Source organism: Camelus ferus, chromosome 19 (assembly GCF_009834535.1).
Source record: "Camelus ferus isolate YT-003-E chromosome 19, BCGSAC_Cfer_1.0, whole genome shotgun sequence".
Taxonomy (NCBI): Eukaryota; Metazoa; Chordata; class Mammalia; order Artiodactyla; family Camelidae; genus Camelus; species Camelus ferus.
Genome location: NC_045714.1, coordinates 3,122,832 through 3,137,875, shown reverse-complemented (window position 1 = coordinate 3,137,875; position 15,044 = coordinate 3,122,832). Strand labels below are relative to the sequence as shown.

Below are 15,044 nucleotides of genomic sequence, written 5' to 3'. Positions count from 1 at the left end.
GGAAAAGTCCTGAGAATTTGTATTTCTATCAAGTTCCCAAGTGACTGATGCTACCGGCTGGGGACCATTCTGTGAGACCTTTGGTTGTAGAGGATGGTGAATTCCTAGAGAGAGTTGGGACCTGGGCTGAAGATTCCAGTCGTTTGAATTTCCCGGCTCCAGCCAGGTACAGATTTCCTTGAATCACACAGCTCTTGTGAAGAAAGGAGGGATGCCAGGAGCAGGACCCTCACCTGGAAGGTCCCCACACAGTCCAGACACAGCCCCCCGCAGCTGCAGGGCTGAGATCCCAGAAACAAGCAGGCTCTATATTCGCTTGCTCGGAAGCAGTTCCTGAACCTTCTAAGCTGAGTTTATAACATCACCATGCCAGAGCTTGTCAGGAACCTTTGGTCTGTAGAGGTGTGGGCCAGTTTTTAAAAGAGAGGGAGTTGGGCTGAGGATGGTGGTCAGGAGGCAGGCTTCGTGGGAAGAGGAAATCCTGAGGACAGTTGATGAGAACAGGTCTGGGAGGAAGGCCTGAGGGGACGCTGCCTCCACCCCTCCTGGAAGCCCCTCCATGTGTCCTGAATGCTCCAGTCCCTCTTCCGGGATTTTGCACAGCCCTCGAGCCTTGCCCATCATCACATCTGGGATTTAGGGATATGCTACCCGCCCCTGCCCCCTTCCTGCCTTTGTAAGGATACAGGAAGTTTTCAGGGGTTATGTGATCTTGCCTCATTTAGGGACTGAGGAAGTAATTAGCACAGGGTTAAATACAAGGTTTCTGGAGCCAGACCGCCAGGGTTCAAAGCCCAGCTCTACCACATTAACTTTCTTCCCCTCAACTTCCTCATCTATAAAATGGGAGTAATAATAGTACCTACATCTTGCTCTATTTGAGGAATAAAGGAGATAATAGATGTAAAGTACTTAGAACAAGGCCTGTTACACAGTAAGTGTTGGTATCACTAATATTATGACACCTACATTATTATAATCTAGCTTTGCATTATTCATTAGTGGCAAAACCAAAGGGAGCATCCAGGCCTCCTGACTCCCCAGCCACTGTTCTGCCCACCGTGTCTCAGAGAGTTAAAACACACTTCTTAATGAAACATCCTTTGGAGACACTGAAACCAAAGGAGAATAAATCCCTTTTTTTAAAAAATAGACTTCGTTAAGAACACATATCCCTTTTGTCAGAAGCCTCTCTTAATTCTTTTAACTTCACAGAGTTAAAAATGTAAGTATAATCTCTATATATCAGGCTTCGATTGTTGCATCATTTTGTACCCTTTTTAAAATGGAAATATTCAAAACATACAGTAGTAAAGAAAGTAACATAATGACTCCGTATACTTGTCAGAGCTTCAGCAGTTACCAGCGTATATCCTCCTCCCCCCACCGACACGCGCGCATGTGCGCGCGCACACACGCATACACTTTCCCCCTTCCACTTTCCTCTACTGGATCATTTTATCGTAAACCCCAGGCATCAAAAACTTCAGAATGTGACAAGTCTAATAATGGCCTGAAGCATGGTGTGCCATCCTTGCTGTGCTGTAATGTGTTTAACCAGGTCTTCCTTAGTTGGACTTTGTCTTATTTTATATTTGTCTGCTATTAAATCAAAGAAGGCTATAAATTGTAAAGAAACCAATAAGGAAAAAAAAATATTTATTGTCCCCAATGAAAAGCCTGCTTCTCTCAGCTCCACAAACCAGGGTTGCAAGAGTCCCCTCAGCGTACCCGCCCCTTCTGAAGGGTCAGAGACGTTCTCCCACGTGTGATTCTGTGTCAGCTGATGTGTGTGGATTTCTAGGCTGGTGCTACCAGGTCCTTCCAGGTAGATCATGTTTCTCATGATTTCTTTGTTCTTTCTCTTTCCTCCAGCCCTGCCTTCACAGTTCTCCAAACTTCACCAGGAGCAGGGGGAAATGAATGCAGCCCAGGTAAGTTGTTTACTTATTACTCAGTTTTGTTTTGTTTTTTTTTTCAGTAAAATCTAAGCATTACTTTACATTTTTGGTAACCATGCTTTCTTGTCGATTGTTTTTCTCCATTTTTTTCATTTCCCAACCTTTTCCTGTATTATTATTTTACTTTTCTTCTTTCCTCTTCCAGTACTTTCGAAAGTCTACATTTTGTCTTGATTGTAGATTGGTTTCCTTTGATATGTTTACCACATATGTCAACAGATTTTTCTGCCAACTTAAGGAACTGTTTTCATCTGTAGTGTCATTCACATAAGATACACACCTCCCTTACCTCAGGCTTTGTGGAAATCCTCTAAATAATTTTTTTTAACTTTCTCTCTCCTCTTTACATAATAATTATGAATTTTTGGAATTCTTTGTTAACAATGACACCACATCTTCTAGCTACTTGAAACAATAATTATTTCAATTCTAGTATACATTTCCTGGTTATTTTTGCTGTCCCAAGTTTGAAGACAAAGTGACAAAATTATAACAATTATAATATTACCTACAATTTAGGGCTTCTTGTTGTTACTGTTACTGTTAACTTCCTTACCTGGCTTAGCTCGTCTAATTCTGACAACAGCATTACGAGCTAGGCACTTTTATTATACCCTTTTTACTGAAGTAACTTCTGAAGAGCTGGTAACTGCAGTAGTTCTAAGGACACATCATTAGAAATTTGGCCACATGAAGACCTGGAGTCCAAGTCCACTGCGAGCTTTCTACCCTTTGTTGGGAGTAAATTATCCTCTGCTTGTGTTCCCAGCAGCCCAAGGACTTGGAGTGGGAGATCTCTTAGGCCTAGGGTTGCCGGACAAGACACAGGACATATAGAATGAAGTCTATCTTGCATGTGACATACTATACTAAAAACGTGTTTACCTGAAGTTCAAATTTAACTGGGTGCTCTGTATTTTTATTTACTAAATCTGGGAACCCCACTTAGGGAGAAAGAGGGTTTGTGGTGCCTTCTGCTGACCATTAGCTCTGGCAGTCCCAGCTCACCCAGAGGACCGGCCATCCTGTCTTCAGCGGCTGGTTTTCATTACCTGACTCCAGATGGCCAGTTGTTGAACTGGGTGTGGCCTGCGTCAGCATCACCATTAATCACTGTAGCAGCTTCTCTTCCAAAATTTCAGGAATTCTCGGGCTGGGAACACACAACATGAAGCTTCGTCCAAAAACGTACTATCTTTACTTACATACCCTTTATAAATAACTTTTTAAAAATGTTTCCTGTTGGGTTACCTCCGTGCATGCTTCCCTTGCCCAGCCTGTAAGTCACCCACCCTCTCTAGCTGTACTCAAAACCGGTCCCCATAGCTCTCCCTGTCTGTCCACTACGATCTCTGTGTTATGTGTTCTTTCCCAGATCCTGCTGAGTTTTGATAGAGACCTTGGAGTGTTTTCCAGAGTGACTATGTGGTTATATGCCTTCTGAGTCTGGATATTGGAAAGCGCCTTTTTTCTGCCCCGTTCCGTGAGTAACCGACTGGTTATAGATTTTGGTTTGAAATTCTTTACTTCCGAGGATCACAGAAAAGATGATGAATTATCTCCTAGCATTTGGAGAGACTGAGAAGTCATGTGGCAGCTTGATTCTCATTCCTTTGCAGTAACTGGTTTTATTTTTTCCTTCTTGCAAGTTTTTTTGTCCTTGGGTTTCAGGTATTCCACCAGGCGGCGTGTCTGGCTACCTGTCTTTTTTCAGAATGCCCGCCTGGATATTGGATGGATCCTGCTGAGATGGAGACTGACTTGCTCTGGGACATTTGTGGCTATTTCTGTGATTGTTTCCTTCCCTGCACCCTCTTTGTTCCTGCCACCCAGAAATCCCATTAGACCATCAATGCCCCTCCTCCATCGGCTGTGTGTGCTCTGTTACTTTTCTTTCATCATTTCCATTTGCCTGAGTTTTTATTCTGTGCATTGAGAGGTTTGCTCATTTTTGTCATCTGGGTCATTTTGTTTTCAAGCCTTCTCTTAAGGGTTTTGGGTTTTTCATAAATCTCCTAGAAGAGAGCATGGTACTTTCACTGACGGGGTGACCCAATATTCGGAGGCCACCGGTCTATAGGAGAAAGCTCAACATTTCTCTGGGTCTGACCGCTAAATGCCTCTACTGTTCTGGCTTATCAGAGCCCCGAGCCTTATTCATTTATACTGTCTCACCTGCAATTCCCTTAATTTAATGTGTGTTCTTAATGTTTCGCTGCCTTTGCTTAGACTGTTGCCCCACGTTCACATGAAGCTCACTGTTGGTGTGCAGTCAAATCTTCATCTCCTCAGTGAAGCGTAACTAGAGGAAACAAAGAGGTCTAGCCCCCTGTCCCTGGGTGACCTCGCTCTACCTTATACACACATTTTTGCTTGGTTCTCATAATTTATTAGTGCATGTGTATGTTCATGTGGAAGGTCTCAGCATTCTGTAAACTCCTTAAAAACAGGACCAGTGTCTTATTCACGTCAGCATCCTCTACACCTAGAACCCCTCTAGGCATGTAGGGGAACTCTAATTGTTTTATGAATTAACAGCTAAAGATAGAGGCAGAGTATTTCTGTTATGATTTCTGTTTCTCCAGCAGAGTACAAGCATACTCATTTTATTGGGCTTTGCTCTATTGAGTTTTGCAAATACTGCTTTTTTTTTTTTTTTTTAACAAATCGAAGGTTTGTGGCTACCCTGCATCCAGCAAGTCTGTAGGTGCCATTTGTCCAACAGCATTTGCTCACTTCGTGTCTCGGTGTCAGACTTTGGTAATTCTCATGATAGTTCAAGCTTTTTCATTATTGTATTTTTTGTGGCGATCGGTGAGCTTTGATGTTACTGTTACAATTGTTTTGGGGTGCCACGAACTGCACCCATGTAAGATGGCAAACTTAACCCATAAATGTCTTGTGTGATCTGACTGCTCCACCAACTGGATGGTCCCCCATCTCTCTCCCTCTCCTTGGACCCCCCTCCCATTCCCTGAGACACAACACTATTGAAATTAAGCCACTTAATAATACTACAGTGGCTTCTAAGGGTTCAAGTGAAAAGAGAAGTTGCACATTTCTCATTTTAAATCAAAAGCTAGAAATGATGAAACCCAGTGAGGAAGATCTAGCAAAAGCTGGGACAGGCTGAAAGCTGGGCCTCTTGCGCCACATAATTAGCCAAGTTGTGAATGCAAAGGAAGAGTTCTTGAAGGAAATTAAAAGTGCTACTCCAGTGAGCACACAAATGATAAGAAAGAAAAAAACAGCCATATTGCTGATACAGAGAAGGCGTTAGTGGTCTGGGTAGAGGATCAAACCAGCCACCACACTCCCTCAAACCAAAGCTTCACCCAGAGAAAGGCCCTAACTCTCTTCAATTCTCTGAAGGCTGAGAGAGGTGAGGAAGCTGCAGGAAAAAAGTTTGAAGCTGGCAGAGGTTGGTTCATGAGGTTTAAGGAAAGATGCTGTCTCCATTCCATCAAAGTGCAAGGAGTGTAGAAGCTGCAGCAGGTTATCCAGCTACAATAGTTAACGCAGGTGACCACACTAAGCAGATTTTTAGTGTAGATGAAGCAGCCTTGTATTGGAAGAGGGTGCCTTCCAGGACTCTTACAGCTAGAAGGAAGAAGTCAGTGCCTGGCTTCAAAGATTCAAAGGACAGACTGACTCTCTTGATAGGAACTAATGGAGCTGGTGACTTGAAGTTGAAGCCAGTGCTCATTTACTGTTTCAAAAATCCTAGGGTCCTTAAGAATGATGCTAAGTCTACTCTGGCTGTGCTCTGTCAGTGGAACAATAAAACCTGGATGACAGCGCATCTGCTTACCACATGGTTTCCTGAACATTTTAAGCCGACTGTTGAGACCCACTGCTCAGAAAAAGAAAAAAATTCCTTTCAAAATATTGCTGCTCGTTGACAATGCACCTGGTCACCCAGGAGCTCAGATGGAGATGGACAAGATTCCAGTCGTTTTCATGCCTCTAACACATCCATCGTGCAGCCTGTGAATCAAGCAGTAATTCTGACTTTCAAGTCTTATTTTTTAAGCAACACCTTTCATAAGGCTACAGCTGCCACAGATGGGTATTCCTGTGATGGATCTGGGCGAAGTAAACTGAAAACCTTCTGGAAAGGATTCACCATTCTAGATGCCATGAAGGCCATTTGTGATTCATGGGAAGAAGTCAAAATATCAACATTCACAAGAGTTTAGAAGTTGAGTCCAACCTTCATGGATGACTTGGAGGGGTTCAAGACTTCCATAGAGGCAGTAGGTACAGATGTGGTAGAAATAGCAAGACAGCTAAAATTAGAAGTGGAGCCTGAAGATGTGACTGAATTGCTGCAATCTCATGAGAAAACTGTCACAGATGAGGAGCTGCTTCTCACAGATGAGCAAAGAAAGTGTTTCCTTGATATGGACTCTCCTCCTGGTGAAGATGCTGTAAAGATTGCTGACATGACAACAAAGGATTTAGAATATTACACAAACTTAGTTGCTAAAGCAGCAGTAGGATTTGAGAAGACTCACTCCAGTTTTGAAAGAAGTCCTACTGTGGGTAAAATGCTATCAAACAACATTGCATGCTAACAGAGACATCATTCATGAAAGGAAAAATCAATCAATGTGGTAAAATTTATTGTTGTCTTATTTTAAGAAATTTCCACAGTACCCCCAGCTTTCAGCAACCATCACCATGATTAGTTAGCAGCCATCAACATTGAGGCAAGACCCTCCACCAGCAAAAAGATTACAACTTGCCGAAGTTTAGCATTTTTTTAGCAATAAACTATTTTTAAAATCAAGGCATGTAACATTGTTTTTTTAGACCTAATGCTATTGTACACTCTAGACTACAATATAGCATAAATGTAACTTTTATATGCACTAGGAAACCAAAAAGTTTACGTGACTCGCTTAATTGCGGTAGTCTAGAACCAGACCTGCAATATCTCCAAGGTATGTCTGTGTAACATGAAGGAAGATACGCAGTAGACAACCTTTATAACATTTTCTGGTAAACTCTCTACAGCGAACACCGTAGCATCAGTACCCATTCTTTTTTCCCACGCAGTCTGGTCTTGAGCACTGCAGACTGAGCAGCTTTGGGCTGTTACAAGGATGGGTGTTGTTTGAGGATGTATCTGTGGACTTCACCCAGAAGGAGTGGCAGCTGCTGGACCCTGCGCAGAGGCTCCTGTACAGGGATGTGATGCTGGACAACTGCCAGCACCTGGTGTCCCTGCGTAAGCACCGCTTCCCATGCAACTCCCAACGGCATTGCATGCGTTTTTGTATCTTAGGAACCAAGCCACTGTAGCGTGTTGTGAGTTTTAGGCTTGAGATTTTGGATTCAAAGGCCTTTGAGGGAACTGAAAGGATATTGTATTCTCACCTCCCTCATGAAAGGATCTTCTTTGATGAGGGTGATGGGGGCCCCATCATTGTGCAGCTTCTAAAGCACCTCCCTTCTGATTCTTCAAAGGACTTGAACCCAAAGCAGCTTTGTCAAGTCCCATGTCATGTCTCACAACAGGTCACTGTGTTACCAAACCTGAACTGATATTGAAGTTGGAGCAAGGAGAGGAACTGTGGACATTAGAAGGAAAACTCCCAAGTTCGAGCCACACAAGTGAGTTGATGAGGTTAGACAGAAGGCAGCCGGTGCAAAGTGGATCCAAAGTGGCTGGTTTGGGGGTTGGTATCTTTAAAATGTGTTTTAGTAATCTCTTTTAGAGGCTCTGGACTCTGAGAAGTGACCAAAGACAGGTGACTACCACACCTTAGGATATCAAACCTCCAAATATCACTCTCATATACAAATGTTCTATGTTTTCTGTTTGACTTTTATAGAGAGAGATTTGCTTGGTTTTTATAGAATCCAATTGCTGCTTTCCTCATCTTAGACCTTTATTTCTCTAGTTTTCTCTCTGTTCAATAATGGCTGTCCTTTACCTTCCCTCCTGTGCTGAACCCTCTATAAAAATGCAATTACTGATGCATTATTTTATACAGTAAATGTTTTCTAAGCACCTGCTATCCACCAGTCACGTTCTAAGCACAGGAGATACAAAAGCAAAGTCTCTGCTCCTATTAACAGATCCAAATAGCAAATAAATATGTAACATTTCTGGTAGTAATCAGCCTTCTGAACAATTAAAGTTGGAGGAAGGGAATAGAGACTGCCAGGGAGGTCTGTTTTTGGAAGAATACTCAGGGAAAGGGCTCTTTGAGCAGAAATAGTGGGATGGAGTCTTGAATGAAGGGATGGGGTGAGCCATGGGATGCCTGAGCGATTCCAGATCCAGGGGACAGCAGGTGCCAAGTCTCTGAGACAGGAGTGTGCTTGGTGTAATCAGGGAGCAGCAGGGAAGTCTGTGGAATGAGAGGGAGTTCAGTGAGGAGAAAGGAGCAGATGATGCCAGAGAGTTTACTAGAGGCAAAGCCTTATAGCCCTAGTGGGACTGAATTCTACTCTGGATCCTACTGCAAGCGTGGCTTATCCTCTCCTATACTTTGACACTCTCTTGGACATTGTTTTCCCATATCACAGCTATATGAAGAGATGGGGCCTGAACTATGGGGCTGACATTTAGATCAGAGGAAGTTAGTGATTTCATAAATGTAATTGGGAGTTTGTATACAGAATGTAAAAGAGGACAAAGAGATTGGAAGCATATAGAGTGTGGTCAGGATCTCACTGCAGTAATTAAGGTCTGGGGGTAGAGGAGGATAAAGTTCTAAGTCTCTGATCTGCCTCCAAACCTAAACTTTGCTCTGACCCTTCCCTGGATCACCCTTCAGTCTTCCTTGTCTCCCTACTCAGTGTCCCTTATCTTTGCCCCATTCTTCAGCTTTCTGTCTCTTTTTCTACCACAATATGTGTTTTTGTTCTGGTTTTCATGTATCAAACCAGAAGAGGAGGATGAATGTTTGCTTAGGAGTTCTTTCATCCCAGAAGACTATTTGAAACCTAAGAGTCAATTCAACATGGGGCACTTGTATACAAACCTGTTCCTTAATGAATGTGTCAAGAGTTATCATGTATGTTAATTTTTCATATTTCTAGAAGTCCAGGAAACCAGTAACATGAAACAGATAAGCCAATAACATGAGGACCAGTATTTGAGGCAAACTTTATTCATCAACAACAAAACATTGACTAAGGAGAGAAGTAAGACCTTCAGAGAAACGTTTATTTTGGTCACAAACTCAGGGCCCTCAAGAAAAATATCCCACAAATGTGACTCATCTGTAACAAACTTGAAAAATGTTTCTGAATTGACTATTAATAATAGAAGCCATGTGAGAAAGAACACTGATGATTTCAGTGGATCTGGATTCCTTGATATTATGCGTGAGAAAATGCATATGAGGAACAAGCCCTGGGAAAGTGATCAAAAGAAGAAATCCCACAGACAAATTGAGGAGTTTATTCAACATCAGAATTCAGCTTTGGAGCAACTTCTTGAATATAATAACGGTAGGAAAGCCTTTCACAGAAAGACAGCCTTTGTTATATGTAAGAGAGCTCACACAGGAGAGGAACCCTCTCAAAGTAACAAATGTAGACGAGCCTTCCTCCAAAAGTTAAAGCTCAGTGCTTGTCCAAGAGCCCTTAGGGAAAGGAAGCCACACAAATCCAGTAAAAATGGGAAATCCTCATGCATGAATTCAAAACACATACATCAGAGAGCTCGCCGTGAATGCTGTAAATTGGGGAAATTCTTTAGCAAGAGGGCAAACCATAGTCAGCATCAGAGACTGCACACAGGAGGGAAACCAGAGGACTATAAGCAAAGTGAGGGAGCCTTGCAGAAGTCACCCCGCAGGCAAAGTGGGCAGACCCGCACAGGAGAGAAAATTCACGACTGCAACGAATGTGGGAAATCCTTCCCTGAAAACCCATGCCTGACCCAACATCAGGGAATTCACACAGTGGAAGACCCCAGGGAGTGCAATGATAGTGAGGGGGCCGTAAAGAAGGAGTCCCACCCGACTCTAAATCAGAGCATTAACATGAGCAAGAAAAGCTTTAAAGGTAGTAAGGGTGAGAAATCCTCCCACGAGAAGTTGAAACTCACTCAACATCAGAGAACGCAGTCGGGGGAACAAAATGATGAGTCTTGTGAGAGTGGGAGGGTCTTCACTGAGAAGTCACACCTCACTTGGTATCAGAGAGTTCACAATGGGAAGAAAACCTACAACTGTAATAAATGTGCGGAACGCTTCCATGAGAAAAGACCTCACTCGACATCAGAGTGCACACACAGAAAAAGCCCTACGAAGGTAGTGAATGTGGAAGGTCCTTCATTGTGAAGTCCATCCTCACTGAACATCAGAGAACTCACACAGGAGGAAAGCCCTATGAATGTAGTGAGTGTGGCAAGTCCTTCTGCCAAAAGTCAGCCCTCACAGTACATCAGAGAACTCACACGGGAGAGAAACCATATAAATTTAGCGAATGTGGGAAGACTTTCCGTGTGAAGTCAAACCTTACTCAGCATCAAAGGACCCACACAGGAGACAAACCCTATAAATGTGATGAGTGCTGGAGGTGTTTCTGTGTGAAATCCAACCTTGTCGTCCATCAGAGAACTCATACAGGAGAGAAACCCTACCAATGTCCCAAATGTGGGAAAACCTTCAGCCCGAGCTCAGCCCTCACCAAACATCAAAGGGAAAGGCACGCGAAGAAAACCCACATCAGCATGCTCCACGTGCAGAAGCCATCGTCTCCAGTCCCGCCCGGTAAACAGCAGCGAAATCGCAGGGCCGAGCCGCTAAGTGTCAACACACGTGGGGAAGTCTTTATCAGTAGGGTGTAGCTAACTGCGATTAGAGAAGCAACATCGGAGTGAGACTCTATAAATGCTTTGATCGTGTGAAAGCCTTCAAGAAGTGTTCAGAGATGTGGAGGGGAAAGGTATTCTTTTAAGGATGCAGATAAAAATCTTCTTGTGGAAAGAGAAATCGTATTTCAGATGTGATACCAAACTTATTACAAGATAATAAAATATTCTGTCCTGAAGAGAATGTGAAATGTGGATCTTTTGTCAAACAGGGTGAATCATTGACACACCACCATTAAATATATATGTGAAGCCTTGTGGGGGTGTTTGGGCTATGGATAGGCATGTAGCACATGAGTGTGCTGTATAACATGAACTCCATGTATGTCAGATTTACACAGGGAAACCACTCTGTCTCTAAATCTCAGCAAGACAGTAAACATTCTTTTAATTGAAGTATATGCAACTGATAACGTCATATTTCTGGTGTACAGCATAGTGATTCAGGTATAGATAAATATATTTCTTTAATATTCTTTTCCATTATGGGTTATTACAAAATAGTTTCCTGTGCTTTACAGTAGGACCTTGTTGTTTATCTATTTTATGTATAGTAGTATCTGCAAATCCAGAACTCCCAATTTATCCTCCCCCCGACTTTCCCTCTTGGTAACCGTAAGTTTGTTTTCTATGTCTGTGAGTCTCTTTCTGTTTTGTAAATAAGTTCATTTTTTTCATTTTTTAGATGCCACATATAAGTGATATCTACAGTATTTGTCTTTCTCTTTCCGACTTCACTTAGTATGATGATCTCTAGCTCCATCCATGTTGCTGCAAATGGCATTATTTCACTCTTTTTATGGCTGAGTAGTATTCCATTGTGTATATATATATATACTACATCTTCTTTATCCAGTCATCTGTCGATGGAAATTTAGGTTGCTTCCATGTCTTGGCTTTTGTAAATAGTGCTGCTGTGAACATTGGGGTGTATGTAACTTTTCAAATTAGTGAGCCCTCCAGATATGTGCCCAGGAGCGGGATTGCTGGATCATATGGTAAGCCTATTTTTAGTTTTGTAAGGAACTCCATACTGTTTTCCATAGTGGTTGCACCAAACAGTATACATTCAAAGTGAAAATTAAACAGTAACATAACCTGCACCTCAACAGTTGTACTTCAAGATACATACCCTAAAATGAGAGTTCCCAGTTGGGCATTCTAAAGGGGTTTGGAAATACTGGGATGATTTGCTTGTCACTATGATTGAGGGTGCTAGAGGCATTTAGCATGTGAGATGGCCAGAGAGACCCAGTACCCTGCACTGTGTCAGTGAGAGGACAGGAGGAAGGGGCTCCTCCAGGATGCCAGTCGCTCCATCACAAAAGAACACCGCCCTCGAGAAACACCCGCACCCACAGACATGTACAAGGAGGTTCATTGCAACATTGCAAGTTTTTGTAATGACAGTTGAATAAAAAGAGAAAGTAACAAATGTCCATTGACAGTGGACCAGATAAATAAATGTTGGTGTGGTTATACAGTGGGGATAATATACACCAGTGAAAATGATCCTCAGTTAAGCACATTAAGATTATCATCTTAAATAATGTTGAGCGAAAAAGGAAAAATACAAATACCATGCTATCACATGTATGTAAAGCTCAAAAACAGAATTTGGCATACATTGTTTAAGGATACATATATAGGCAGTAAAAGTACGAAGCAAAGCCAGTGGGTGATTAACACAAACTCTAAGATAGTAATTCCATCTGTGAAGGAAGAAGAGGCTTACATTTAGAGGGAAAGAGTGAGAGGAAGCCTTGTGTTTTTTAAATGGGTCATGAGTGTACAAGTATTCCTTATTATTTTTGCATTATATATATGCATATATACACATACATTTTGTTTACAAAATATTCAAGAAACAGGTTGAAATACTTGCATTATAATGTTAGCAAAAGTAGTGTTTTGGTGTAAAAATTAAGTTTTTTTTTCTTTCATCTGTTCTTCTGTATCCAAAACCTCTGTAATGACTTTTTCAGGTATCCACACCACTAGTCATTTGGGCCTAGCCTTCTTGATTTTCATGATTGTATTTTTCCCTTTGTTTCCTAGTAAAAATGTCTCCTAATTTAAGAAAGAAATAATAAAAGGAACATTGATGAAGATATAAAAAGTAAAGAAAGTGAAAAAGAAACAAAATCAAACTACAGTAAACATAAATAAAAATGAAAAAATAATCAAAATTATTGCAGATTGTGAACAGGTTGAATTCACACATCAAAGGCAGAGGTAGATTAATGGTTGGTTAAAAAACTAAATCCAACTATGTGTGGTTTGCAAAAAAAAAAAAAAGGATCTACAACCAGGTGACAAAGGAAATTTGAAAGATAAGGATTGAGCAAAAGTATATATATATATATTTTTTAATCCACTGAAGTGTAAGCTTCTGCCCCAGCTCCATGTCTGAGGCCCTTCTGCCTCTTCCCAGATATTAGTAAGAAGTCTCATTTCAGTGTGTGTCCCCTTGTTAGGTTTTTATTTCTGGAGTCTCCTAACACACGAGATCTGGTGTATTCATGTGGCATCAGTATCTGGGGTCTAAGCACAAATTTACTTTAGATGGAACTTTCACCCAAGTAACCAATATCTGTTTGATGGTACCTACCTGCCCCTGAAATCTCAAACCTAGCTTCTGGCAAACTCAAACCAGCACCACTAAGAACAACAACAACAACAACAACAACAACAACAACAACAACAACAACAACAACAACAACAAGGCTAGAGAGACCATGAGCCATTCTGAAGACGCAGGAATGCAGTTTGGCCTCAAACTCCAAAGAAACACCAAGATATCCAGGAGTATAAGGCAGGAATCAATTTTAATTCAACATTGATTTCCTGAGGTCAGTTAAGGGCATGTCATCAGGCTGAGTGCTCTGAAGAATTCAAAGATGGTTACTAAAATGTACTTCTGGAGTTTAGGCGGTGTGGCATGTTGGAAAAGCCTCTAGAAAGACTAACAGAAAGATAAGACATAAATTACTAATACCAGTTATGAAATGGAGCATATCACGACAGACCCTGAAGACATCAAAATGATAATAGGAGGATCTGCGAACAACTTTATATGCAGAAATTTGACAACTTAGGTTAAATGGACCAATTCCTCCAAAAATACAAACCATTACAACTCATCCAATATGAAATAGAATTAAAGAAATTTAATTTACAGTTTTAAAATCCCTAAAAAGGAAATCTCCAGGCCCAGATGGTCTCACTAGAGAATTCTACCAAATGTTTAAAGCAGAAATAATACCAGTTCTACACACTTTGTTCTAGAAAATCAAGAGGAGAAAACACTTTCCTGTTAAACTTATGAAGTTAGTATTCACTGATACCGGCTCCCCTCAAAATTTTAAATAGGGTACAAAAAAAAAAAAAAAGGAAAAATACAGACCAGTATTCCTCATGAAAATTAGATGTGCAAATCCTTAACAAAATATCAACGAACTGGCTCTCTTTCAGCCATCTTGGAGACTGTGGAGGCCTGCTGGGAACAGGACTTCCAAAACGATAAATATGTCTGGAAGGCTGTGGTCCAAGGCCATTTTTGCTGGCTATAAGAGGGGTCTCCGGAACCAGAGGGAACACACAGCTCTTCTTAAAATTGAAGGTGTTTATGCTCGAGATGAAACTGAATTCTATCTGGGCAAGAGATGTGCTTATGTGTACAAAGCAAAGAACAACACAGTAACTCCTGGTGGAAAACCGAACAAAACCAGAGTAATCTGGGGAAAGGTAACTCGTGCTCATGGAAACAGTGGCATGGTTCGTGCCAAATTCCGAAGCAATCTTCCTGCTAAGGCCATTGGACACAGGATCCGTGTGATGCTGTACCCCTCAAGGATTTAAACTTATTGAAAAGAAAATAAAAGTGAATTTGTTCTCTTGTAAAAAAAAAAATCAACGAACTGAAGTATGTAGTAATTATATGAAAAGACATACGAATATATGAAAAGAATTTTATACCATGGAGTTTATTACAGGAATGCAATCTACCATATTAACAAACTAAAAAAGAAATAGCACGTTATATCAACCAATGAAGAAAAAGTATTTGACAAAAATGTATTTGAAATTTACAACAAAACTCTCAGAAAATAGAAATAGAGGGGAATTTGACAAAGAGCATCTATAAAAAAAACTATAGCTAGCATTATACTTAATGGTGAAAGACTGGACGCTTCCACCCCCTGGAATCAGGAACAAGACAATGATAACTGCTTTCACCACTC

General features: G+C 41.3%; 1 protein-coding gene across 1 annotated transcript; it reads left to right on the top strand.

The window, feature by feature from the left end:
• The first annotated feature begins 14,255 nt into the window (after positions 1-14,255).
• Positions 14,256-14,700, top strand: LOC102512141 (60S ribosomal protein L35a). Its single transcript, XM_014561729.2, has one exon. The coding sequence runs from the start codon at positions 14,329-14,331 to the stop codon at positions 14,659-14,661; it is 333 nt and encodes a 110-aa protein (XP_014417215.1). The 5' UTR covers positions 14,256-14,328; the 3' UTR covers positions 14,662-14,700.
• Positions 14,701-15,044: the final 344 nt, after the last annotated feature.